The 26,362-nt window shown below is 44.9% G+C and overlaps 1 protein-coding gene across 2 annotated transcripts in view; it reads left to right on the top strand.

Moving 5' to 3' along the window:
* Window positions 1–25,625, top strand: part of LZTS2 (leucine zipper tumor suppressor 2) — a 285,481-nt gene extending 259,856 nt beyond the window's left edge. For both annotated transcript variants that reach the window (XM_063961905.1, XM_063961906.1), the window contains 3 exons: window positions 3,341–3,931; window positions 15,552–15,821; window positions 23,819–25,625. In XM_063961905.1, the coding sequence (XP_063817975.1) occupies window positions 3,341–3,931; window positions 15,552–15,821; window positions 23,819–24,523 (1,566 nt within the window). In that variant the 3' untranslated portion in view covers window positions 24,524–25,625. The remainder of the gene's footprint in view (window positions 1–3,340; window positions 3,932–15,551; window positions 15,822–23,818) is intronic.
* The last annotated feature ends 737 nt before the right edge of the window (window positions 25,626–26,362 follow it).

Raw genomic sequence — 26,362 nt, 5'->3', positions numbered from 1 at the left:
ATTAGTTAAATCCGTTTGATTTAACAAAATTATCCAATCGTTTTTGTCCGTTTTCCAGCGTTTGGGAGCAAATAGTAGATTGTCATTTGCTCCCATGCATTACCAGATGTTTGTTCCCATCAGATAAATGTGTGTGTACCCAGCTTAAGGATGGTGTCACCCCTCTTGGACTTTGGTCTAAATTTACTCATATTAAAGAACATAAATTATGGTGTATTTATCATAAAGAAATGCCCTGGAAAGGATTATTGGTAGTTTGGTAAACTGTTACCATTACCATAATATAAGCGTACATGTTAACAGATATACAAAGGTTACGCTGATCTATAATAGTATATATTTCAAATAGAATAGAGCCTGGGCTGTTCGAAGCAGTCACTGTCAAGTCTGTGGCACAGGAGGCAGGCACGATGATCTCCCACCCCCCGGAAAGGATCACTTTCAAATTACAAACTTAGGAGCTTATTTATCCAGAAGCGACACCTCGTTGCGTATGATAAATGGTGCTCAAGCCAATCAGCTCCTGTCGTGTTTGAAAAATGACAGTTGGGAGCTGATAGGCTGGAGCACCATTTATCATCTGCAACGAGAACACGACAGTCAGGAGCTGATTGGCTGGAGCACCATCTATCATATGCTACAACTCTTAGCAATCACAACGAGTTTTATCACATGATAAATGGGCCCCTTAATTTAAACAATCCCCCCCACACACATTTTTGGGGTACCCCACAGTGGCTGAAGTCGGAACATAGTGTTTGAGGCACAGTAGAGGACATGCTCCTCCCAGAGTGCCGGGCATCACGCGATGGGTGTGACATCATTATTCGGAATTCTGAGAAGAGAGGGTGGCGTCTGGACCGTACTTGTATCACTGCGGTGGCGGGCATGTCCTAGTGTGTGCAGCTATGGCCCCAGCTGCCAGACTAGACAGTGCCAATGTGGTGACTCCCGGAGAGTGATAAAGTGGGGAGAAAACTAGCAACCAATCAGCTCCTAACTCACTTTTCATCCTCAGCCTGTAACATGGGAGTTAGGAGTTGATTGGCTGGTACTTATCTCTCTCCACTTTATCTCTCTCCAAGACTTAGTACAATGCCCCCTATTTAAAAAAAGAAAAAAAACTTTTTTTTGGTTTTAAACCAATTTTTTTTTGCATTAATGTTTTCATGGAAAAAAATTTTAATTGTGTATTAGAAACCATGAACCGTGATCAACCATGTTTTAATGCTTTCTAACCTTAATAATGTTATTGGGCTTTGATTTATTTTACATATTTCAATAAAATAAATGTTTTACAACTATTTTTTCCTATTACATCTGAATGTATGTAGATAGACTAAACATATTAATACATACAAAGTATACTCACAGATTCTGTAGATGAAATTGAAAGCATCAAATGCGACTCATCTCACCATTTCCCTTGAACTCCCCGCAGCTCCCTGGCAGTCCCGGACTAACGATTTAGTGTTTTTATGACACACGATGTGCAAACGATTGATTTTTCACCCCTGATCATGTGTCTCACAAAAAGTGTCCTGGAAAATGGCACTCAAAATGACTCAGATCGGACGATGCATTGGATACGCAAAAAACATGGCACGATCTGCAAACAATAATGACTGATCATATGGGCTGCACGTATGATCAGAAGATACGACATATGACCGGTGTGATGGCGCATTGGATCGTAATCATCCCAAATACTGCGAGATTTGCACACAATGCATCGTTTGAGGTGCCCAAATCGTGCAATCGGACCTGAAATCATCCTAGTCTTTAGCCAGCTTTTCTTATTAGAATTAAATAAATCTAAATAGTAATACAAAATGGAACAAGCAAAAGCACTTTTCAGAGAAACACACACACACACACACACACACACACACACACACACACACACACAAAGGGAGGAGTTAAGCATAAGCATTGGACATGTCACTGGCATGAAACAATTTGAATAAAACCACTATTTTTTTTAGTATAATAGGCTTTAGCGTAGTCACAGTGCTAGTCACAGCACAATAAAAAAAAGAGTGTTTTTTTTATAAAAATAAAAACATTTGGTTTAACTTTAAACCAGTCAACCCTGGTTTATTTAAATGTCATACAGTATAACCAATGGCTGTGCGAGCACTCTAGAAATGAAATCATACTAATCATTGGTATTGTCTTTTTTTTTTATATATATATATATATATATATATTTTATTTTTTTTTTCAAGTTTAATTTTTGAGCTTGAACATCCCCTTAGGAGAACCCATGTTCTTTCTTTCCCGATAAATATAGCCCTATGGTGTAGTCGGCAGTAACTTAAACATGACACCAGCTGCATTGGTATACTGATCTGGAAAAGTCTAGACAAGTCATTTATGTTTATTTTTTTGGGGGAGAGATTTTCTAGCCTCTCGTTTAATATAATTACCCTAAACGAATGACCGTGACATTGCAGCTTATGGCCTCTGGTAATGCACCCATCACATTTTTAGTAGACACCTGTCACAGATAAGTTTGTGTATACATTTGTGGCTACATGTTAATGTGAGTGTTAACTTTTTTTTTTCTCAAACTTTGTTTTTAATAATGTTTTTGCACCTATCTCTGAATAGATTATTCAGGAAATAATAAGAATACACGTAGTGTTTATGTAAAAATGTCTATATGCCACTGAAACGCTTCTGCTGAGTCTTGTATTTTGCTTTACCTCACCACACTTACAGGTGTGTCCTCATACTCCTACCCTCAATACGCCATGCAGCACAAGACGCCTGACACCAGTGAGTTGCACAGGGCAGTGTAGCGTCTTCCTACCTTGAATGTGTGTCTTAGTCGGAATCCAATGCTCAATACCAATTCACAATACTGTGCTAATTGATTTGACATGCAACACTTGTATATCTGTGTGCACAATGCTGTATAGTAGCACTTCATCTACAGATTCGGAGACTTAGCGGCACACAGATGTACAAGTGTCACATATCAAATTAATCAATGCAGTATCTTGAAGCGGTTTTGTTGCATCACATAATGACCAAGACGAACATTCGGGCAAAAAAGTAACTTGTTTTTAAGCTTGATAGAAGCTTACAGTTTAAGCTGTATAAAGTAGAAATGCGCGAGTTTGGATCTCAAAATGGCATCTTATTGGCTCTCGGATGTCACGTGTTTTGGATGGCCAATAAGAAAAATCTGGATAAATCTGAACCGAGTAAATCTGAACCCACATATCTCTAGTATAAAGCAACCTGTGTAGTCTGGTTAATAAGAGAAAAATGATTTAGAATGTGTCATATTCCTTGTTATTGACAATTTATGTCACCTTTTCTCTTATTACAGAACATTGAGAAGACCTTGATAAAACCTACAGCTTTCAAACCAGTGGTGCCGAAAAAACGTAACTCCTCTCTGCAGTATCTGGTTCAGCGGAACGGAGGCCCCAGCCTGTCTGACAGCCAAGGCAGTTTAAATCTCCTCTTCAATGGGAACTCAATAGGGACAAATGACAAGCACAACTCCTTCAGCTGCCGAAACAGTTCCGTCGCTGGAACAATGTCAGACTCTGGCCGGAATTCGCTGTCTAGTCTTCCCACCTACAGCACAAGCTGCAGTCAACAGATAGAACCTGTCAGCATGTCCATGAGTCACATTAACCTAGACAATCACACTAATATTAATGGATTTTCTGACCGAACGTCTAGAGCTCGCACGCGGCCTTCCAACTCTGACAGTGGCCGCTCTTCATCCAGCAAGAGCACAGGGTCATTAAGCGGAAGGGGAAACCCATCTTCTGATAGTGGCTCATGTGACCGATCCCCCATTAATGAGGAGATTCTCATCAGAGAGCTGGAAGATAAATTAAAAGACAGAGAGTTGGAACTGCAGCATCTGAAAGAAAATCTAGATGAAAACGAGGCTGCGATTTGCCAGGTTAGAAAGATTAATTCATATTCCCAGTCCCAAAGTGTACTTGGCAAGGGCAGTTTATGTAAATGTTGGAACCTTGAGGGAACAAATTCTGTTTCAGAATTTTGTACATTTATCCTAAAGAACAGGTTTTGGTCACAGAACAACTTTTACTAAATGTAGAAAAATAAAGTAAAAGTAATCCCTATTTTCTGTGACTAGTTACTTCCAAAATTCAGTTTTGTGTTGCTGATCTATACGGTTTTCAAAATCATATCTGTGTTCCTACGTTCCACCTTTTATGGTGATTTCCAAATGTCTGCTATGTTCCGGCATGCTTTTCCATGCAGACAGCGTGTTGTTGTGATCTGAGGAGAATTAGGCTCAGATTTATCAAGCCTTGGAGAGTGATAAATAGCACGGTGCTAAAGTACCAACCAATCAGCTCCTAACTGTCATTTTTCAAACACAACCTGTGACATGGAAGTTAGGAGCTGATTGGTTGGTATTTTATCACCGTGCTATTTATCACTCGTCAATGCCATACCCTCCAACTGTACCTTTTTGGCAGGTACAGTACCTTTTTTCTATGGTCTGTACCGATTTTTGACTCTCCATTTTTCTATTGAAAGTATAGGAAAATCCTAGTTTGTACTGATTTTTATATGTTAAATGTTGGAGTGTATGCAATGCTTGATAAATAGGGGCCTTAATGTTTAACGTAAAGCTTTTTATTGACCCCCACCAGAACCTAAGTTTGCAGCCATAATAAGAATTAAAACCTGTTCTTGGTAACAGTACCTTCGGCAGCTTCATGCCAACCTTTATTGTTTTTGTCTTACCCTGTTGAACAAGCCCTGAGCCTATTATGACAGCTCCATAAAACGATACAATATAATTGCTATATATAACAAAGCCATTACTAACAGACATGTGCATTATTAACCAGTTTCCATTTTAGCAGGTGTTCCTGTAGCAGTTGAGCATGGGGGATTGTGGGCATCCTCAGACTTATAGATTTTGTGATTCTAAAACTTTCACTGATCAACGTTGGTCCACTTTACACTGGGCTTTTACCATTTCATTGTACAGTACTGACTGAGAAGTGCAGATTGTGCTGTTGCTGCTGCTTGTGTGACAGCGTATTACCCCTGGTGTTCAGTGGCGCACCCAGGGGGGGTTTCCGAGTACCCAGAAACCCCCCTCCATGAGTATTATTAATGACTGTCTAGCGTCCTCTGCAGCCTGCTGTCTTCCTGGTGGCACTTGCAAGTGCAATAAAAGTTTACTTTATTTTAATTATAGTACATATATATCCATGTGCCTACATATATATACATGTATATACATACATACATACACACACACACACACACACACACACACACACACACACATGATATATATATATATACATGTGTATATATATGTGTACTGTATGTGTGTGTGTGTATATATATATATATATATATATATATATATATGTATATATGTATGCATGTTTAATATGCTATGTATATGTGTATATGGGTTCACTACGATCTCCCAGCGGCCGGCCTCCCGGGACCAGCATACCGGCGCCGGGAGGCCGGCCGCCGGCTTACCAACAGTGTGGCGAGCGCAAATGAGCCCCTTGCGGGCTCGCTGCGCTCGCCACGCTATGCGCGCCACACTATTCTATTCTCCCTCCAGGGGGGTCGTGGACCCCCACGAGGGAGAATAAGTGTCGGTATGCCGGCGGTCAGGCTCCCGGCGCCGGTATGCTGTTCGCCGGGAGCCCGACCGCCGGCATACTGAAGACCACCCGTGTATATGTATGTGTGTGTGTATGTATATGTATGTATATATATATATATATATATGTGTGTGTAGATATATGTGTATATATATATATATATATATATGTGTAGATATATATATATATATATATATATATATATATATATATACACAGACACACTAGTTTTACGGACCCAGCATATACTGGGTCACCTCAGTCCCCACCCCCGTGATTGGCTCCGCCCAGTTCTGGAAACCCCCCCATGCAAATCCTGCGTTTGCCACTGGGTGTTGGCTTTCAGTATAATGCTTTCACTCCTGTTCGGCTTAGTAGGCTGCAGGGGGAAGGTGAGAGATTATGCACAGAACCAAAAGGGACAGTGATTACTTCTGTCCTTATCCACCTACTACTAAAGATATCTAGCGATTGGTGGCACAAGACATCCCTGTCACTCTGCCATCATTACTTTTGTCTTAAAAACCTGAATGGATCTGCAAGGCTCGGTATTAACTTAGCATAAAGGATTTAGAATATTTCAATCTTCAAATTTACAGCCATTCTTCTGCATGTTATGGCAGAATAAATTATGCAGTTACTGTAAAAGTGTTCAATCCCTTTGGTATTTGCTTTGACTGTTGTTTGATCTTCATGGTGAAGCTTTTATTTGTAATTACTGTAACCATAGGTGATACCTTTACAACCAGGTGTATTTATCTTTCAATCAATTAAAACACTTTAATAATACATACTAGGGGGTAAATTTACTAAGAATCGTATTTTCCCGTTTGAGGTCAAAGTTCAATCACGAATGACATCGAAAGTGTAAATATGCAACTTTTTGAATTGATTACGACTAATTTACTAAACTGCCGTATTCTGCATTTTCGGGTTTTCCGATGTCGATGTCATTCGTTTTTTTAGGCAGTGTTTAACGTGAGTGACTTGTAAAACACTGCCGACTTTAATACAATGAATCTCGGACGGATCTGAGAGATCCGTGCTGGGCTTCATTGTGCACCTTGTAAAAAAAAAAAAAAAAATGTTTAAACTTAAAAAAAAAATTGCGTGGGGTACCCCCTCCTAAGCCAAACCAGCCTCGGGCTCTTTGAGCCGGTCCTGGTTGCAAAAATATGGGGGAAAAATTGACAGGGGTTCCCCCATATTTAAACAACCAGCACCGGGCTCTGCGCCTGGTCCTGGTTCCAAAAATACGGGGGACAAAAAGCGTAGGGGTCCCCCGTATTTTTGAAACCAGCACCGGGCTTCACTAGCTGGACAGATAATGCCACAGCCGGGGGTCACTTTTATACAGTGCCTTGCGGCCGTGGCATCAAATATCCAACTAGTCACCCCTGGCCGGGGTACCCTGGGGGAGTGGGGACCCCTTCAATCAAGGGGTCCCCCCCCCCAGCCACCCAAGGGCCAGGGGTGAAGCCCGAGGCTGTCCCACCCATCCAATGGGCTGCGGATGGGGGGCTGATAGCCTTTGTTGAAAGTAATGAATATTGTTTTTAGTAGCAGTACTACAAGTCCCAGCAAGCCTCCCCCGTAAGCTGGTACTTGGAGAACCAAAAGTACCAGCATGCGGCGGAAAACCGGGCCCGCTGGTACCTGTAGTAGTAGTACTACTACTAAAAAAATACCCCAATAAAGACATTACACACACACCTTGAAAGTATAACTTTAATGCATACATACACACCACCATATACACATACTTACCTTATGTTCACACGAGGGTCGGTCCTCTTCTCCAGTAGAATCCATGGTGAACCTGTTGAAAAAATCCTACTCACCAAATCCAGTGTAGAGGGCTCCTCGGATAATCCATTTGTAATCTACGTACTTGTAAAAATAAAAAAACGGGACACCCGACCACGAACTGAAAGGGGCCCCATGTTTTCACATGGGACCCCTTTCCCCGAATGCCAGAAACCCCCTCTGACTGATGTCTAAGTGGGTTTCTTCAGCCAATCAGGGAGCGCCACGTTGTGGCACCCTCCTGATCGGCTGTGTGCTCCTGTACTGTCTGACAGGCGGCACACGGCAGTGTTACAATGTAGCGCCTATGCGCTCCATTGTAACCAATGGTGGGAACTTTGAGGTCAGCGGTTGACCGAAAGTGACCTCACCGCTGATCACAAAGTTCCCACCATTGGTTACAATGGAGCGCATAGGCGCTACATTGTAACACTGCCGTGTGCCGCCTGTCAGACAGTACAGGAGCACACAGCCGATCAGGAGGGTGCCACAACGTGGCGTTCCCTGATTGGCTGAAGAAACCCACTTAGACATCAGTCAGAGGGGGTTTCTGGCATTCGGGGAAAGGGGTCCCATGTGAAAACATGGGTCCCCTTTCAGTTCGTGGTCGGGTGTCCCGTTTTTTTATTTTTACAAGTACGTGGATTACAAATGGATTATCCGAGGAGCCCTCTACACTGGATTTGGTGAGTAGGAATTTTTCAACAGGTACACCATGGATTCTACTGGAGAAGAGGACCAACCCTCGTGTGAACATAAGGTAAGTATGTGTATATGGTGGTGTGTATGTATGCATTAAAGTTATACTTTCAAGGTGTGTGTGTAATGTCTTTATTGGGGTATTTTTTTAGTAGTAGTACTACAGGTACCAGCGGGCCCGGTTTTCCGCCGCATGCTGGTACTTGTGGTTCTCCAAGTACCAGCTTGTGGGGGAGGCTTGCTGGGACTTGTAGTACTGCTACTAAAAACAATATTCATTACTTTCAACAAAGGCTATCAGCCCCCATCCGCAGCCCATTGGATGGGGGGGACAGCCTCGGGCTTCACCCCTGGCCCTTGGGTGGCTGGGGGGGGGGGACCCCTTGATTGAAGGGGTCCCCACTCCCCCAGGGTACCCCGGCCAGGGGTGACTAGTTGGATATTTGATGCCACGGCCGCAAGGCACTGTATAAAAGTGACCCCCGGCTGTGGCATTATCTGTCCAGCTAGTGGAGCCCGGTGCTGGTTTAAAAAATACGGGGGACCCCTACGCTTTTTGTCCGCCGTATTTTTGGAACCAGGACCAGGCGCAGAGCCCGGTGCTGGGTGCTTAAATATGGGAGAACCCCTGTCAATTTTTTTCCCATATTTTTGCAACCAGGGCCGGCTCAAAGAGCCCGAGGCTGGTTTGGTTTAGGAGGGGGGACCCCACGCATTTTTTTTTTTTTTTTTAAATTATAGCATTTCCCACCCCTTTCCACTGAAAAACATGCACGGATCTCATGGATCCGTGCATGCCTATACAAACACGGGAATAAAAAAGCAGGTCTGTTTTTTTTTAGCACTTTTCCACGATTTGTATTTTAGCACGGCAGTGTTTGGCTATTGTCGGCAGTGTTTGTGTTTTGCACTTTTTAGTAAATTCCCGACTTCTACCAAATTGCAGGCGTATTTGACCGATGGTGTGTTGATTCGTGATTTTTTCCTAGGACTTCCAAAATATTACGAATGCCCTCATCACTGCCATGATTTTTGCTTAGTAAATTACCGAGATGACACTTTGAAGAAAAAACGGCATCTCGGTCAAAATCGGGACCTTAGTAAATATACCCCTAGATGCCAGTCAATTTAATTATGTGACCTCTGAAGAACAACTGATTGCTCTGGGAACTTTATATGTAACTAAGAAAAAACTTCAGAGTTATCAGGCGTATGGACTTCCAGTCCGTAATCAAGTCAGACAGTAAATGAGATGCTGTACATTGAACTTACGTGTTTGCTGCCAGTACGGAAAGAATGATTCAGAATAAATGACCCATACCTGTGCTTGGTAGGTAGGAGTTAGTACTGTAGCTATCTTAGTAGTAGTGATCCACCTATGGAATGTTCATGTAACATTGTAACTCTCAGCATGTGCTTTGGGTCAGACTGCTGGGTGCTAAGCAGTTTTGCGGCTGAGTTGTCACACTCAGTGCTGTATACTGTACGTGCCAAGGGGGAAAGATGACGATGTTGTGAAATTAAGTCTCATAGATTTAAATGTTTTCCTCTATAGGTCTTTGCACATACTGTGGGGCAAAAAAGTATTTGGACAGCCACCAATTGTGCAAGTTGACCCACTTAAAAAGATGAGAGGTCTGTAATTTCCATCATAGGTACACTTCAACTGTGAGAGAATCTGAAAAAGAAAAAGAAACTGGAAATCACATTGTATGATTTTTAAACAATTTACTTGTATATTCTTGTGGAAAATAAATATTTGGACACCTACCAAGCAGCAAGATTTCTGGCTCTCACAGACCTGTTACTTCTTCTTTAAGAAGCTCTTCCATCCTCCACTCGTTACCTGTATTAATGGCACCTGTTTGAACTGGTTATCTGTATAAAAGACACCTGTCCACACCCTCAAACGGTCAGACTGCTACCTCTCCACCATGGCCAAGACCAGAGAGATGTCTAAGGACACCAGGGACAAAATTGTAGAGCTGCACAAGGCTGGGATGAGCTACTCGACAATAGGCAAGCAGCTTGGTGAGAAGAGATCAACTGTTGGCGCAATTATTAAAAAATGGAAGAAATACAAGATCACTGACAGTCTCCCTCGACCTGGGGCTCCATGCAAGATCTCACCTCGTGGGGTATCAATGATCTTGAGAACGGGGAGGAATCAACCCAGAACTACACGGGGGGACCTTGTCAATGACCTCAAGAGAGCTGGGACCACAGTCACAAAGGTTACCATTAGTAACACACTATGTTGTCATGGATTGAAATCCTACAGTGCCCGAAAGGTCCCTCTGCTTAATCCAGCACATGTCCAGGCCTGTCTAAAGTTTGCCAGTGAACATCTGGATGATCCAGAGGAGGATTGGGAGAATGTAATGTGGTCAGATGAGAGCAAAATCAAACTTTTTGGTATAAATTCCACTCGCCGTGTTTGGAGGGAGAAGAATGATGAATGGCATCCCAAGAACACCATACCCACTGTGAAGCATGGGGGTGGAAACATCATGCTTTGGGGCTGCTTTTCTGCAAAGGGGACAGGACGACTGATCCGTATTAAGGAGAGGATGAATGGGGCCATGTATCGTGAGATTTTGGGCAAAAACCTCTTTTCCTCAGTAACAGCATTGAAGATGGAACGTGGCTGGGTCTTCCAGCATGGCAAGACCCCAAACACACCACCCAGGCAACTAAGGAGTGGCTCCTTAAGAAGCATTTTAAGGTCCTGGAGTGGCCTAGCCAGTCTCCAGACCTCAACCCAACAGAAAATCTGTGGAGGGAGTTGAAAGTCCGTGTTGCCCAGCGACAGCCCCAAAACATGACGATCTAGAGAAGATCTGCATGGAAGAGTGGGCCAAAATTCCTGCTACACTGTGTGCAAACCTGGTCAAGAACTACAGGAAACGTTTGACCTCTGTAATTGCCAACCGAGGTTATATTACAAAGTATTGAGTTAAACTTTTTGATTGTCCAAATATTTATTTTCCGCAAGAATATACAAATACATTGTTTAAAAATCATACAATGTGATTTCCTGGTTTTTTTTTAGATTCTGTCTCTCACAATTGAAGTGTACCTATGATGGAAATTACCGACCACTCATCTTTTTAAATGGGTCAACTTGCACAATCGGTGGCTGTCCAAATACTTTTTTGTCCCACTGTATAGGGCATATAAATAAAAGACATGTATAGGAATGTTCTATAAGAGACTTTTGGAAAACACAGAGCAGTTAAGGCTGGGCACACGTATGTACTGCGCATATGCAAAATTCTGCGTATTGCTGGATGATATATTAAAATTAACTTTAAGGTGAGGAAAGTGCACTTTTAGAGGGGGATATTCCCAGGTTATAGAGCCCTTTACCCGCCACAACAAAGGCAATACCTTTTACAGAAGTTCGGTGATGATGGTAGTCAAGGGTTAGGCATCGTTGAAGGGAGCATGGAGTAGATGATTGTATTGGTAGAGAAGCCAAAGCATATGAGGGAAGAGGGCCCTGCTCGGGAGAGCTTACATTCTAAGGTTGTCCTGTGCCTTTTGCACGAACCAGGATCAATTTATATGCAGATATCCCAGTGTATTATTATTCCATGTGAGTCTGCAATGGCTACAACTGTACCACCATGCTGCCAGTATAATAAAATCAACTGGAGCATACAGATGTTACTACCAGTTATTTATATAGCGCACACATATACTGCAGTGCTTTAACAGAGAATATTTTGGCCATTCACATAAGTCCCTGACCCAGTGGAGCTTACAATCTATATTCCCTACCTTATGTACACACACACATTCACATTAGGGTTAGTTTTGTTTAGTAGCCAATTAGCCTACCAGTATATATTTGGTTTGTGGGAGGAAACCGGAGTACCCGGAGGGAACCCACGGAAGCGTGGGGAGAATATACAAACTCCACACAGTTAGGGCCATGGTGGGAATTGAACCCATGACCTCAGTGCTGTTAGTCACTAATGCTAACCATTACACCATCCGTGCTGCCCCAGATGTTACACATGAATAAAAGACACAGTTCCCTTATTTTCCTCATTTATTTAAAACCTTTTTCATGCATTAGTAAGCAGAATATTAGAGGGGAAATACTGAGAGGTGGTATAAATGAGCAGCGATCCTAAAGTAGCGGTACTGTAGACTTTCATTAGTGTTTTACTGTGCTCATTTCCAAGTGGATCTACAAAAGGTTGCGCCTAGCATCGGGGCAGTTGTCTAAATAAGAATGCCGGCTATCTATGTATGTGCGAGGAAGACAAAGGCGGCCTTTGCGTCTGATTAGGATGCATTCTGTGCAGAACTGGTTTTGCGTCGTCGCACGCAGTGCTCCCTAAGCTACCACCTAATTAACAGGAGGCTGTGGCCGTTTGGAGGCGGGGAGGGAAACATGCCTGGCAGCGTTCCTGAAAATGAGGTCTTGTCCTACCTGTTTTCTGGGAGTGCCGAGGCCAGTGCCTTACGATGCAGATTTACTGGCCTTGGCTATGGATCTATTACGGCCATTCTGTGTAATCTTGCAAGTGATGTGATGTTGTGTCTTTGGACGCACAATGGATCACAGGAGCTGGCAGGAGGTATCTATTTACACAGTACGCCTCCCGCAGTATCATAATTCAGCAGTAGGTTGTCGCAGCTCTGCACTGCATCCACCTCTGAATCATGCCCTTTGTACTGTACGTAAGCAGTATATGCTGCAGTTGAATGCTTTAGTGTATATTAGCATGAGCCTGAAGTGTTACAAGTCTGTATGATATAATTGTTATCAGCAGTTGACTTTATTATATATAGTAGATGTAGTTATCTAGTAAAAAAAATAGCTTGTTTGAGTTCTTATATTTTCTGCTGAATCCTTGTAGTGTACGGGAGTTAATTGTGGACACTATATAAACACAACAATATAGGAAGTTTATTAAGGCAGTTTTAGACATATGCAAAATCACGAGTCACTTTGTCTTGCTTAAGACATTGGTTCTTGTAGCACCGTAACTGGATGTCCCGGCACCCTGTGCCGGCCACACCCCCCTGAGCGCATGACTCATGCAGAGGGGGCAGGGCCATCATTGGCAGGAATTACAGGTTCCTGATGATGCTCTGGGGGCTGTAAGGGAGGGCTGCATTGTGCACATCTGAAGCGTCCTAAGGACACTCCAGGAGAATCAACAGCAGCAGATATTCTGATTGCAGGGTGCTGTTCCAGGAACTCTTCCAGTTAAATGTAGGGACCAGGGGGCAGGGACAGTGCTGCCCGCAGGGCTCTGCGCTCTGATCGGTGGCGCTGCTTGCACATCCCTAGTTACGGCCCTGGGTTCTTGTATATGATGTTCTCATGCCTGTGTGTGATTAGATTACATCACATGGGTAAAATATGGCACACATTATAATTAGCACATTTTCATAGTCAGCACTATTATATTAATGTGAGATAGAGAAAACAAAAAACCTTTGGCGAGAGAGAACAATTGTCACAGCTGTTCTGTCTGTATGTACTTAATAAACAGGCTCCTCTCATCTATATGAAATCCCTCCAAGCCACAATGTGTTATGCTGGCCGCACAGATGTTACAGCTGCTGATATAAGGCAATAGGTGTAATGCTGCGTGCATGCAGCCCAAGTGCAGCCTCATCTTAATAACCTGGTTTGTTGGGAAGTGCGCTTAAAATGACCACTATCACCCTGTGTGTCGCGTCACCTTCTGACTGTGCTACCTTGTCCCAGTTGTGTCAGAGGCCGTGGTACTGCTGTTTGCTCTCTCTTACTTTGTGTTGTGTGTTTTTACAGTACAGTTACTCCTCTTAATACTATCCAAAAGAAAACATAGCATTACATGATTAGGTCACCAAAATGGTATAAATGTAAATTCTAATCTTGGCATCTAAACGGGATCCGGTCTGAAGATCGACACTGTCTAGGTCGACAATGTTTAGGTCGACCACTATAGGTCGACAGGGTTGGAAGGTCGACATGTGCTAGGTCAACAGGTCAAAAGGTCGACATGAGGTTTTTTAAAAAAAATCTTTTTTTAAACTTTTTCATACTTAACGATCCACGTGGACTACGATTGGAACGGTAATCTATGCCGTGCGAAGCGGTAGTGGAGCGAGGCACCTTGCCCGAAGCTCGCGAGCCATGCGAGGGGACACGGTGCACTAATTGGGGTTCCCGGTCACTGTACGCAGAAAACGACACCAAAAAACAAAACAAAAAAACTAATGTCGACCTTTTGACCTGTCGACCTAGCACATGTTGACCTAGAAACCCTGTCGACCTTCCAACTAGGGAGGCCAATCCCGGGCCGTTTTTTCAATCCCGGGATTCGGGATTGAAAAACGCTCGATCCCGGGATCCCGGGATTGCAGTAGGGATCAGTGAAGGGCAGTGGAGCAGGGTGTAGGGAGCAGCGCTGGAGGGAGGGTGTAGGTAGCGGCGCGGAAGGGAGGGTGTAGGTAGCGGTGCGGGAGGGAGGGTTGGTGTAGGTAGCAGCGCGAAAGGCAGGCTGTTAGCACTGCACGGAGGGAGGGAGGGTGGGTGTAAGTAATACTACTTACTATTAGGTGGGTGGCAGCCATGGACACACTGAACGCGGCGGCATTTCAAATGAAGCGCCGGCCGCCAGCCAACCAGAGCTGGCGGACCAGCAGCCAATCAGGGAAGCGGCCACAGCAGTCGCATTTGAAGTGGCGCCGCGTTCAGCGTGTGTTCATGGCTGCCGCCCGCCTAGTAGTAAGTAGTATTACTTACACCCACCCTCCCGCACATGCTCAATGTAATCCCGTGAATCTCAGGATTGGAGGTTCCAATCCCTTTGGGCCCAAATCCCGGGATCCCGCCGATCCCTATCCTGGGATTGGCCTCCCTACTTCCAACCCTGTCGACCTATAGTGGTCAACCTAAACATTGTCGACCTAGACACTGTCAATTTGATGATCCACACCCATCTAAACAGGGCAGCACTGTAATAATAAACACATGCTTTATAGTTCTATAGGAACATACTTATACTCAGATGCCTGTACATCCCCAGCCAGAGGTGTTCAACCCACGTGGTTTGTGTCGTATAATTTGGACACTAATATCGGACTTTGACCTGCCAAGCACATTCCCGTCCGGGAAAATCATCCCTCCTATGGCCATTACTTGCCTTTTATCAAGGGAAAATACTAATAAAGCTAGAATGAGTTGTAATTTGCTTAAGCTGACTTGTTTCAATTCCCAGAGATCTGAGACGCATCATTCACATAAATGTTTATTCAGCTCACAAAATGTCTGCCTCCAGTGTGTGTAGACTACAGGTACACTTACATATATTTAATTTGACAGGCATTGGGTATGTGATGCGGATGTAACATTTACATAGGATTTTTTTTTTTTTTCCATTTCATCCTCAGGTCTATGAAGAAAAACAGAAGCGATGTGAGCAGGAGATGGAGGATCTCCGTCAAAGCTGTGCCCTGAAAATGAAGCAGGCTTCCCAGAAGGCTCAGCGGCTGCAGCAGGTTCTGCAGCTTCAGATATTCCAGCTGCAGCAGGAGAAGAAGAAGCAACAGGAGGACTTCTCACAACTTCTCCAGGAGAGGGAGCTGCTGGAGAAACGCTGTGCCTCGTTTGAGAGAGAGCAAACGGAACTGGGGCCGCGACTGGAGGAGACAAAGTGGGAGGTAATTTAAAATTAAATATACATTTTACTGTGTCTATGAATATATTTTTTTCATGTATTTTTTGGAGGAAAAGATCTTGGGTTGAATTTTTGTTGCAAGCACTTTATCATACATTCACAGTTCATAATTTAAGAAAAGCTTCAGTTAGACGTTGTGTTTTTTTAACAACAGCAACATTTCCTTACTGAAACAACCCAGGTATTTTTTACATATTATGAAACACTGGAGAGGAGTAAACTAGTGTTGCACGCTGAGGCTTCTGGTCAGATAGCAGCAGAGAGACATGGTGGCTCACTGAGTGTAATACTCATCCTTGCTAATGTGAGAGCAGCATTTTTATGGAGGTTGAAAATCATTTCTTAATCAAATTTCCAAATAAACCAATCTTTTTTATATTGAAGGATGTTTCACAAGTTCCTTCTATTCATAGTTGCCAAACCGTCATTAATTCTCAAAGACAGACCTAGTTTTTACACATCTGCACTGAAAATGTTAATATCTTTCACTTTGGCAAATAGCTCAGTGCAATTCATATTATTCTACATGCAGTAGTCGATTTTACCTATGGGCTGCAGGATTGCTAATCACAGCCAGGCAGGCAGTCCCAGGAGGAGACGTTTTCTCCCACTGGCATTGCCAGTCCTGACTGCCATAACAGAGAGAAGTCTTCCCATGGGAAGCCACTCCCCTGCTATCACAGCAGCTCAATCTGACTTCTAGGGGCTGCAGCCAATGTAGTCCCTAGAATCCAGCACTGGACATGAGACCCGCCCCATACTTAAACCTCACCTTCCACTGCCGCCTGACTTAAGCCCTGCCTCCCGGTGGCATCAGCTGGCAATCACCGGCAGGGCAGAGAGCCGCCGATGGTTACATGTGATTCATTCCATCTGTTATAACACTCATGGCCCGCCAAGACATAGATGGGAGCAGTGTGTTCGAATAGATACGTGCAGCACTACATATGGGTGAATAGCTGCATTTATTTCCATGACCTGTAACTGAATAAGGCACAAAGTGTCCAAGAAAAACATTTTAATGTTGTCAGCTGTGTCCTGCTGTGTACTATGAATTGTGAACAGTGGTTCTCAACTCCAGTCCTCAGTACCTCTAATACTGTAGGTCATGTTTTCTGAATTTCTGTAATCATGCACAGGTGAGTTATTTTACTGAGTCATTTTTCTCTTATGTCCTAGAGGATGCTGGGGTCCACATTAGTACCATGGGGTATAGATGGGTCCACTAGGAGCCATTGGCACTTTAAGAGTTTGAGAGTGTGGGCTGGCTCTTCCCTCTATGCCCCTCCCACCAGACTCAGTTTAGAAAATGTGCCCGGAGGAGCCAGTCACAGGTAGGGGAGCTCTACAGAGCTTCTTTAGTAAAAGTTTATTTTAGAGTTTATTATTTTACAGGGAGGCTGCTGGCAACAGCCTCCCTGCTTCGAGGGACTAAGGGGGGAGTAGTGTCCGCCCTGTTGGGTCTGAGCCACTATCTCCGCTGACAGGACACTGAGCTCCTGAGGGGATCGAACGTTCCCCGCCACAGGGGATCGCTCACCCTGGCAGCATGCCGCCACCCCCTTACAGAGCCAGAAGATCAGAAGAGGCGAGATATGGTGGCACAAGGGTAGGAGCGCAGCTCTGAGCGGCTGCGCATTGGGAAGGCTCAGCGGCACACAGTGTTGGCGCTTTGAGGGGCGTCCTGAGCCAGCGTCTTAATACCCTACACTGGTCACAGACGCTAACCAGAGACTGGATCCCCAGGCTAGCGTCACAATCCTCCGTACACAGAGGCTCAACAGGGGACGGAATCCCCCGCCGTGTGACAGAGTCCTCAGGCCAATATAAAGAATTTGTGTGGGAAGACGCGCCATCTTCAAGGGGCAGAGCTGCTCAGAGCGGACCCAGCAGCGTTCAGCGCCATTTTCCTGCCTGCAGTTCCTGTACACAGACGCTGACAAGCAATTCCAACTATCCTGTGCTATACCAGGGGGTTGTAGAAGGGGTGGGGAGGCAGTGAATTAGATCTGTGCAACTATTACAGTACACAGTAGGAGCTAAGGGGTGTCCTTTATATACAACAGCGCTGTGAGTGGGTTGGCTCTGATCTCTGTGTCCCTCTTGCTATTCTCAGGGGGGGAAACTCTGTCTAACCTACCCTGTGTGTGTGTGGAGTGTTTGGGGTCTCCAGTCAGCTATGTCCAGGGACTCTGTGTCATATGCAGCTGAGGACATGTCCTCTCAGGATCATCTCATTCCATGTAATCAGGATTGCACTGTTGTAGCGCAGATACCAGCAAGGGAGCTGGAGTGGTTATCCTCTATCAAAACTATGATTTCTCAGATCTCTGCTAGGGTTGCTCAGAATGAATCTGCAACTCAGGTTTTACAGAATTCTATGGCGGCGTGGTCTGGTTCTGTTACCTCAGGCCCCCCCTATGTGGGTTCCCACAAACGTGCTCTTGCCCAGATCATGCAAGACGACACGGATACCAACTCTGACACGGCAGACGGTGATGGGGACGTGCTCAGGGGGGCCGCATATCTTGCAAAAGGGGTGCAGTTGATGATAGAGGCTATTAGAGATGTGTTGAAAATTACTGGCACAACACCTGAACAGCTTGAGGAGGCTTACTTCACAGACAATAAGAAAGCCTCCCTAACCTTCCCTGCGTCCAAAGAATTAAATGCTATATTTGAAAAAACATTGGAAAATCCAGAGAAAATATTCCAGATCCCTAGGAGGGTTCTGGTTGCTTTCCCCTTCCCTGAGGAGGATAGAAAATAATGGGAAAACTAGTGGACGCGTCTGTATCCAGACTCTCAAAAAAGGTGGTTTTACCTGTCCCAAGATCAACCGCCTTAAGGGAGCCGGCTGATCGCAAGACTGATACTACGCTCAAATCCATATACGCGCTTCAGGGGCGATACTCCGTCCTACTATTGCCTGTGCATGGATTTCCAAAGCTATAGTAAAGTGGTCAGGCACGTTACTTGAGGATTTGGATACGTTAGATAAGAGTGACATTGAATTGTTTCTCCATAACATTCAGGATTCGGCAGGTTTTATGGTGGAATCCATGAAAGACCTGGCTTCAATGGCTGCAGGAATTTCTTCCTTGTCCGTCTCAGCTTGTCGAAGACTGTGGCTGTGCCAGTGGTCTGCCGACGCGGAATCCAGGAGAGGTGTGGAGACCGTACCCTACACAGGTCAGGCTCTCTTTGGGGAAGCATTGGATGCGTGGATCTCCACGGCTACAGCGGGTAAGTCCCCTTTTCTTCCTTCAGCAGCTCCTGCTACCGAAGAAAACTTTTTCTTCACCTGCATCTCAGTCCTTTCGGGTTTCTAAACCAAGAAAGACCAAACCAAGGTGATGGCGGAAATTATGGTTCTCCTCCGCAGACGGGGTGAACATAATTCCGTATCTGGACGATCTGCTGATAAAGGCATCGTCCAAGGAGAAGCTGTTACAGTCAATAGCTCTCACAACCCAGCTTCTCAAGGAACATGGTTGGATCCTGAATATCCCAAAATCACATTTGGATCCAACCAGGAGGTTGTCCTTTCTGGGAATGATCCTCGACATGGAGGTACAGAGGGTGTCTCTTCCAGAGGAAAAAGCGTTGGTGATACAATCAATGGTCCGGGATGTCCTGAAGCCAGCCCGGGTGTCGGTTCATCAGTGCATTCGCCTTCTGGGGAAGATGGTTTCCTCTTACGAGGCTCTGCAGTATGGGAGGTTTCACGCTCGGTCCTTTCAACTGGATCTCCTGGACAAGTGGTCGGGATCCCATCTACACATGCACCAGAGAATACGTCTGTCGCCACAGGCCAGGATTTCACTGCTCTGGTGGCTGCAATTACCTCACCTTCTGGAGGGCCGCAGGTTCGTATTCAGGACTGGATCCTTCTAACCAAGGATGCAAGTCTCCGGGGCTGGGGCGCAGTCACCCAAGGGCAAACCTTCCAAGGAAGGTGGTCAAGTCTGGAAGCCGGCCTGCCGATAAACATTCTGGAATGAAGAGCCATATACAACGGTCTTCTCCAAGCAGCCCATCTTCTGAGAAATCGGGCCGTTCAAGTACAGTCGGACAACGTAACGACAGTGGCTTACATAAACCGACAAGGCAGAACGAAGAGCAGAGCTGCAATGTCAGAGGTAACAAGAATCATCCTCTGGGCAGAAAAACACGCGTTGGCACTGTCAGCAATCTTCATTCCGGGAGTAGACAACTGGAAAGCGGACTTCCTCAGCAGACACGATCTCCATCCAGGGGAGTGGGGTCTCCATCCGGAGGTGTTCAAGGAGGTAACCGATCTTTGGGGCGTACCCCAAATCGACATGATGGCCTCTCGTCTCAACAAGAAGCTTCGGCAGTATTGTTCCAGGTCGAGTGACCTGCAAGCAGTGACGGTGGACGCCCTGGTGACTCCGTGGGTGTTCCAGTCGGTGTACGTGTTTCCTCCACTTCCACTCATTCCAAGGGTTCTCACTCATAAAGAGAACAGGAGTTCAGGCAATCCTCTTTGCTCCAGACTGGCCAAGAAGGGCTTGGTACGCGGATCTTCTGGATCTACTGCTAGAAGAGCCAAGGCCTCTTCCTCTTCGGGAGGACCTGCTGCAGCAGGGGCCGTTCGCCTATCAAGACTTACCATGGCTACGTTTAACGGCATGGAGGTTGAACGCCAGATACTTGCTCGGAAGGGCATTCCGAACAAGGTCATTCCTACCCTGATACAGGCTAGGAAAGGAGTAAAAATATGTGTCTTGGTGTGAGTCCAAGAAGTTTCCTACGGTGGAGTTTCAACTGGGATGTTTTCTCCTCTTCCTGCAAGCAGTTGTGGATATGGGCCTGAGGTTAGGATTTATAAAGGTCCAGATTTCTGCTCTATCCATTTTCTTCCAGAAACAGATGGCTGCCCTCCCTGAGGTTCAGACTTTTTTGAAGGGAGTTCTGCACAGCCAACCTCCCTTTGTACCGCCTACGGCGCCCTGGGATCTTAACGTGGTGTTGCAGTTCCTTCAGTCGGACTGGTTTGAACCTCTACAGGAGGTTGAGGTCAAATTTCTCACGTGGAAGGCTGTCACTTTGTTGGCCTTAGCTTCTGCTAGACGTTTGTCGGAGTTGGGGGCTTTGTCAGCAGTTTCTTCCGAAGATTGTGTCAGCATTTCATATCAACCAACCTATTGTGTTGCCAGTTGCGACTGACTCCTCAATTTCAGCAAAGTTCTTAGATGTTGTAAGGGCTCTAAAAATCTATGTGAAGAGGACTGCTCATCACAGAAAATCAAACTCTCTGTTTGTCCTGTATGATCCCAAGAAAATTGGGTGTCCTGCTTCTAAGCAGACGATCTCTCGCTGGATCAGGTTCACTATCCAGCATGCGTATTCTACGGCAGGCTTGCCGTGTCCTACGTCTGTTAACGCCCACTCTACTCGTAAGGTGGGTTCTTCCTGGGCGGCTGCCCGGGGTGTCTCGGCATTGCAACTCTGCCGAGCAGCTACTTGGTCGGGGTTGAACACGTTTGCAAAGTTCTACAAGTTCGATACTTTGGCCTCTGAGGACCTTAAGTTTGGTCAATTGGTTCTGCAGGAGCCTCCGCGCTCTCACTCCCATTCTGGGAGCTTTGGTACATCCCCATGGTACTAATGTGGACCCCAGCATCCTCTAGGACGTAAGAGAAAATAGGATTTTAATTACCTACCGGTAAATCCTTTTCTCGTAGTCTGTAGAGAATGCTGGGCGCCCGCCCAGCGCTTCGCTATCCTGCAGTGGTTATTTAGTTCAGTATTGCTTGGTTCTGGGTAAGTACTGTCTTGTTACTTGGTAAGTAATCTTGTTAAACCGTTGCTGATGTTCCAAGCTAGTTAGCTTGGGTTGCCTTGTGTGTGAGCTTGTGTGAATCTCGGCACTATCTGTGTAATCCTTCTCTCGAAGATGTCCGTCTCCTCGGGCACAGTTTCTAGACTGAGTCTGGTAGGAGGGGCATAGAGGGAGGAGCCAGCCCACACTCTCAAACTCTTAAAGTGCCAATTGCTCCTAGTGGACCCGTCTATCCCCCATGGTACTAATGTGGACCCCAGCATCCTCTACGGACTACGAGAAAAGGATTTACCGTTAGGTAATTAAAATCCTATTTCCCACCTGCTTCCACAGATTGAAATCCTGAAAACATAACCTGTTGCGCTTGCTTGAGGACTGGAGTTGAGAAGCACTGTACTATAGCATACTTACCAACTGTCCCGATTTTGGAGGGACAGTCCTGTTTTCTGGATACTGTCCCACTCACAAGCCGCAGTATCTCGCAGGGGGGGAAGTGGGGTGTTGAGAGGCCCCTGTGTGCATGCACATAGCTTCTATTCCGTGGAGAGGGGGACTGGGGGCTTGGCCAGCAACTTCTAGAGCACTACCCATGCCCTGACAGTGAAGAAAAATGGGGGCAGGACTTGTACTATTCATTTCCTACAAGGCCACACCCCCTATTTCCACGCAGATGTTCTCTTTGCCGGAGCCCGAGGTTGGGTGCTATGCTATAGATTACCAAAACATTTTTTACTAAATTTGTCTCCAATAAAGATTTTAGGATCACATTTATGTTGCAAGCAGAGCTCTCTTACTACAGTACTTGTCTGTCTGTCCATACTCAGTGTTATTTATTACTCTGTTTGTCCCCAATTGTAAAGCGACACAGAGGGGGTTATTCAGTACAGATTGTAGATTCTGGCTGTGACCTTAATTTAAATATGGTCGCAACAACTGTGGAAGACCCTCTGCAGCCACAGTTCAGCTGCGTATGCATGAGGTCTGCCGCTCAGCCGCTCAGAAAACATTGCCGACCTGCCCCCATTTTCTGCCTGTCAATCAGCCAGAGGCGTTTGCAGCCAAAGCGATCAGATCGCATTGGTTGGTCACGCAGGACGCGACCTGTGCGTGTGCTTTGGCGCTGGTTACTGCAGCAGCGATGCGTCCTGAATAACTCCCAGAGTAGGGTATGCTGATGCTATATAAATACATGGAAATAAAAAATATCATGGGCACAAATGTTTACAGTAGTTATTAGCATTCCCTGATTGATAAATCAACATGATAATGAATTATTTATTTCAGTGCATTATAACGGATACTGCAAACATAGCATCAAGGGGCATATCCAATTAGCCACAAGATAAGACTATTTCATTAGTTCCAATGTCCCCACATGTAACAAGGATTACGATGATCAGAAGCTGCAATTAAAAATCTGCAGTAAATGCACCCGCAGGGGTATAACACGCGGGAAACCCATAGATTCCAAAACTTTTTACTCGGAATCTATGGCATAGGGCACATTACGTGCAGGTTTTATGCGTGGAGAAAACGCAGAGTAGTTGAATAGTCCCGGACGTTAAATCCAGAGCTTTCCCCATGGAGGGCCGTATTATCCATAAGGCTGACCAGGTTGAAGTCTAAGGGCCCCACAGCGACTAGGGTCTCATCATTATTATTTTTTTGCAGAGGTACTGTTACCTGCATCCTAGGGCTCCAATGGATAAAGGCACTTTGTACTCTGCGTCGTAGCAAACTGGGTATCGTCTGTGTGAATACCGGAAGTGTAAATGATGGCATAAGCTTTGCTTAACAAACGCCCGCTGTAGTGGGGTGAAAGATTGAAGTGCCAGGGGGGGCCCAAAATACCTGAAAGCCTAGGGGCCCGGCATGGGATAATACAATCCTGTCCCTACGCTGTAAACACTGCGCCTAATTGGATATGCCCCTAAGACATCATGGTGGCTGTAATAAACATATAACCAAGCAAAATCCGTCGTCATTAATAGCAATCAGGCACTTCTCCTGCAACAATATTTTGCATGCACTATGGTTTTAAAACATTTTACATAAATAAAGCAATAACTACAATTACTTTAAGTTAAATAAATATATCCTTTTTTAAAGTATTTTCTTTATGTGGAAACACAAACACATGGCCATAGTTGATATTTATTCATTTATTTTAGGTATGTCAGAAATCGGGGGAAATATCGCTGCTTAAACAGCAGCTAAAGGACGCCCAGGGTGAGCTGGCTCAGAAGTCCAATGAAATATTGCTGCTGCGATCCCAGCTGAGAGACACGCGATCAGACCTCCAGGTTAGCGAAGACCAGGTCCAGGAGCTCCAGGACACTGCTCATACAAAGACGCTGGAGCTGGAGGTGTGCGAGAATGAACTACAGCGCAAGAAGAATGAGGCGGAACTGCTACGGGAGAAGGCCAGCAAGTTGGACCAAGAGGTGTCTAGTCTCAGAGAAGCAGCCGTAGCCAGTCTACGACACGGGCTGTGCCACTGCCAAGAGAAGGAAGATCCATTCTTGCTTTATGAGAGTGACGAGGCCAAAGCACAGCGGCAGAACACGGAAAACCTGCAAGGGATGAAGCAGTACATGGAAAGGCTCAGGGAGTCGCTGGTCATAGAACGCAGGAGAAATCAGGAACTTATGGAAACTTTTGAGGATGAACGTCGCATATGGCAGGAGGAAAAAGAAAAGGTGATTCGTTATCAAAAGCAGTTACAGCACAACTATATCCAGATGTACCAACAGAACCGGGAGCTGGAGAGAGACATTAAACAGCTGACTCTAGAACTGGAGGCAAGGGAGCTGGATGATTTTGACTTACACGGTGCAGAGATTCAGTTTGAAGAAATCACAGCCACAGAAATTTAAAGCCAATAACTTACCATATATGCCTTTTTCTGGACCTTTAAGACATTCCAGCTGGTGTGTTTCCAAAAAGCAACTCACACATACACACACATACTTGTCTAAAGGACCAATGCACCTTGTCATTGGGCAGGAACAAGGACGATACTATGTCTTGTGTATTGTTCCTGTTCCATTCTCAGGACATCTCTTTTGTTCTAGAACAATATGCTTCCATTAGATACAAACTGCAATAGTTTTATTTTTAATATCCTTGCAAACCTGTCCCATTGCTCGCTCACTTTGTTGCTATAAGTAATACGTTGCCATATGTTTGAATGTTTTCTGTCACGGATAACAGCTGCCATTCATTTAGGTGCATATTAGGACACATTTAGGTCACCTCTTGTAAATAATGTCAAATAGGAGATTTGTTTCCCAAAGCGAGATAATGGTTTTGTACAAACTATGACGAGCAACTTCTCTAGCTCTTCCTCTTTGACAAATGTAGTCGCTTTCAATCTCAGGTAGGCAACTTGCTAGAGCACAATCATAACACACTTCAAATACTACCATATGCAATACGCTGTTCATTTACAAAGTTTCTAAAGGGCCTACAACCCCATACAAAGTGCAGAGCCTCTTTGGCAGCCAAGATCATTAAAGGATGTGGTGTACATCTGATTGTAGACCCTACCTTAATTTACCTTATGTCACTACAATAGCATTTTAGAAGTGTTGCGAGAAGTGTATTATATACCTTTAACCTTTGAACCCAAAGTTAAAAGGGCACCTACTTGAGAGAAGAATGGGTGAATTACTGTACATGACAATGCCTCCTACTGACTATTCTCTTCAGGGAGAGAAATGTCTGGAAGACAATGAGTAGCAACTACAGTGGGATTGTAATGATTTTGCTGCTCAGCAGCCATTGCCAATTGCATTGCAACTCTTTCTTATCTGAGCTATAGAAGACCTGTAAGAATGCAATTGCAATCACATGGTAAGATAGACAAGTTGGGACTGGACTGTACTTTCAGAAAGGCCAATAAGACTGGCTTATCCCCATAATATTCTATGGGTCATTTGTTTGTGAACCTAATAAAACCTGGTTAAACCCAGGAATGTTGGGAAAAATGTCTTGTGTGGTTGGTCTAATTTCAAAACAGTAGGTATGAGAGAATCTTAGAGGTTGTCCACCCTGCTCTTGTTATAGGTGAAGCCATGTAAATTGCATCATTAGGTCTTGCAGGTGTATGGGTAGTGGTGCAGCCAAAATGACACCTGCGAATCACAGCATTATGCCGCAAGGGAATGGGGCTCCGATTGTGGTCAGTCATGGTAGGGGGTTCTAGGAACTCAGAACACCACCCTCCCCTCCACCGTTTGCGCCAATGGGTAGGTACAAATATAATTCCACTTTACAAATGGTTTTATTCCATCCATTCTTTGTTTCGTCTCACCATCATTTAACTCTCCCATCTACAGACTTCCATTTTGTTAAATAAATGGATTGTCAATAATGGCATAGGCCACTTATGCCATCTGTCAGTACTTAGGTGGGGACCACTTCCAACTTGGAATCGTAAAGGGTTGAGTACATCATGAAAGAAAAATATGAGTTCATCAAAAGGACATTTTCAAGAATGGTAATAGAAATCCTAAATTATAATGTAAAATTTGGCTGTAGTTCCCTAATAGGTGTACTCTAGCCTGTTGGCTTCAGGTATATAGTGACTCACTTGGGTGTTGTGTCAAAATGGCAGTAATGGGCTGTTGCTTGTGAGTCCAGACTCCCACTGACAGTGGTGGACCCAATAATCGTACGGAATGATTCCTGAACCTGCCATCCATTATACAAGG

This window comes from Pseudophryne corroboree, chromosome 3 (genome assembly GCF_028390025.1).
Source record: "Pseudophryne corroboree isolate aPseCor3 chromosome 3, aPseCor3.hap2, whole genome shotgun sequence".
Taxonomy (NCBI): Eukaryota; Metazoa; Chordata; class Amphibia; order Anura; family Myobatrachidae; genus Pseudophryne; species Pseudophryne corroboree.
The sequence above is the reverse complement of the archived record's forward strand: the minus strand, read 5'-3'. Positions and strand labels throughout refer to the sequence as shown.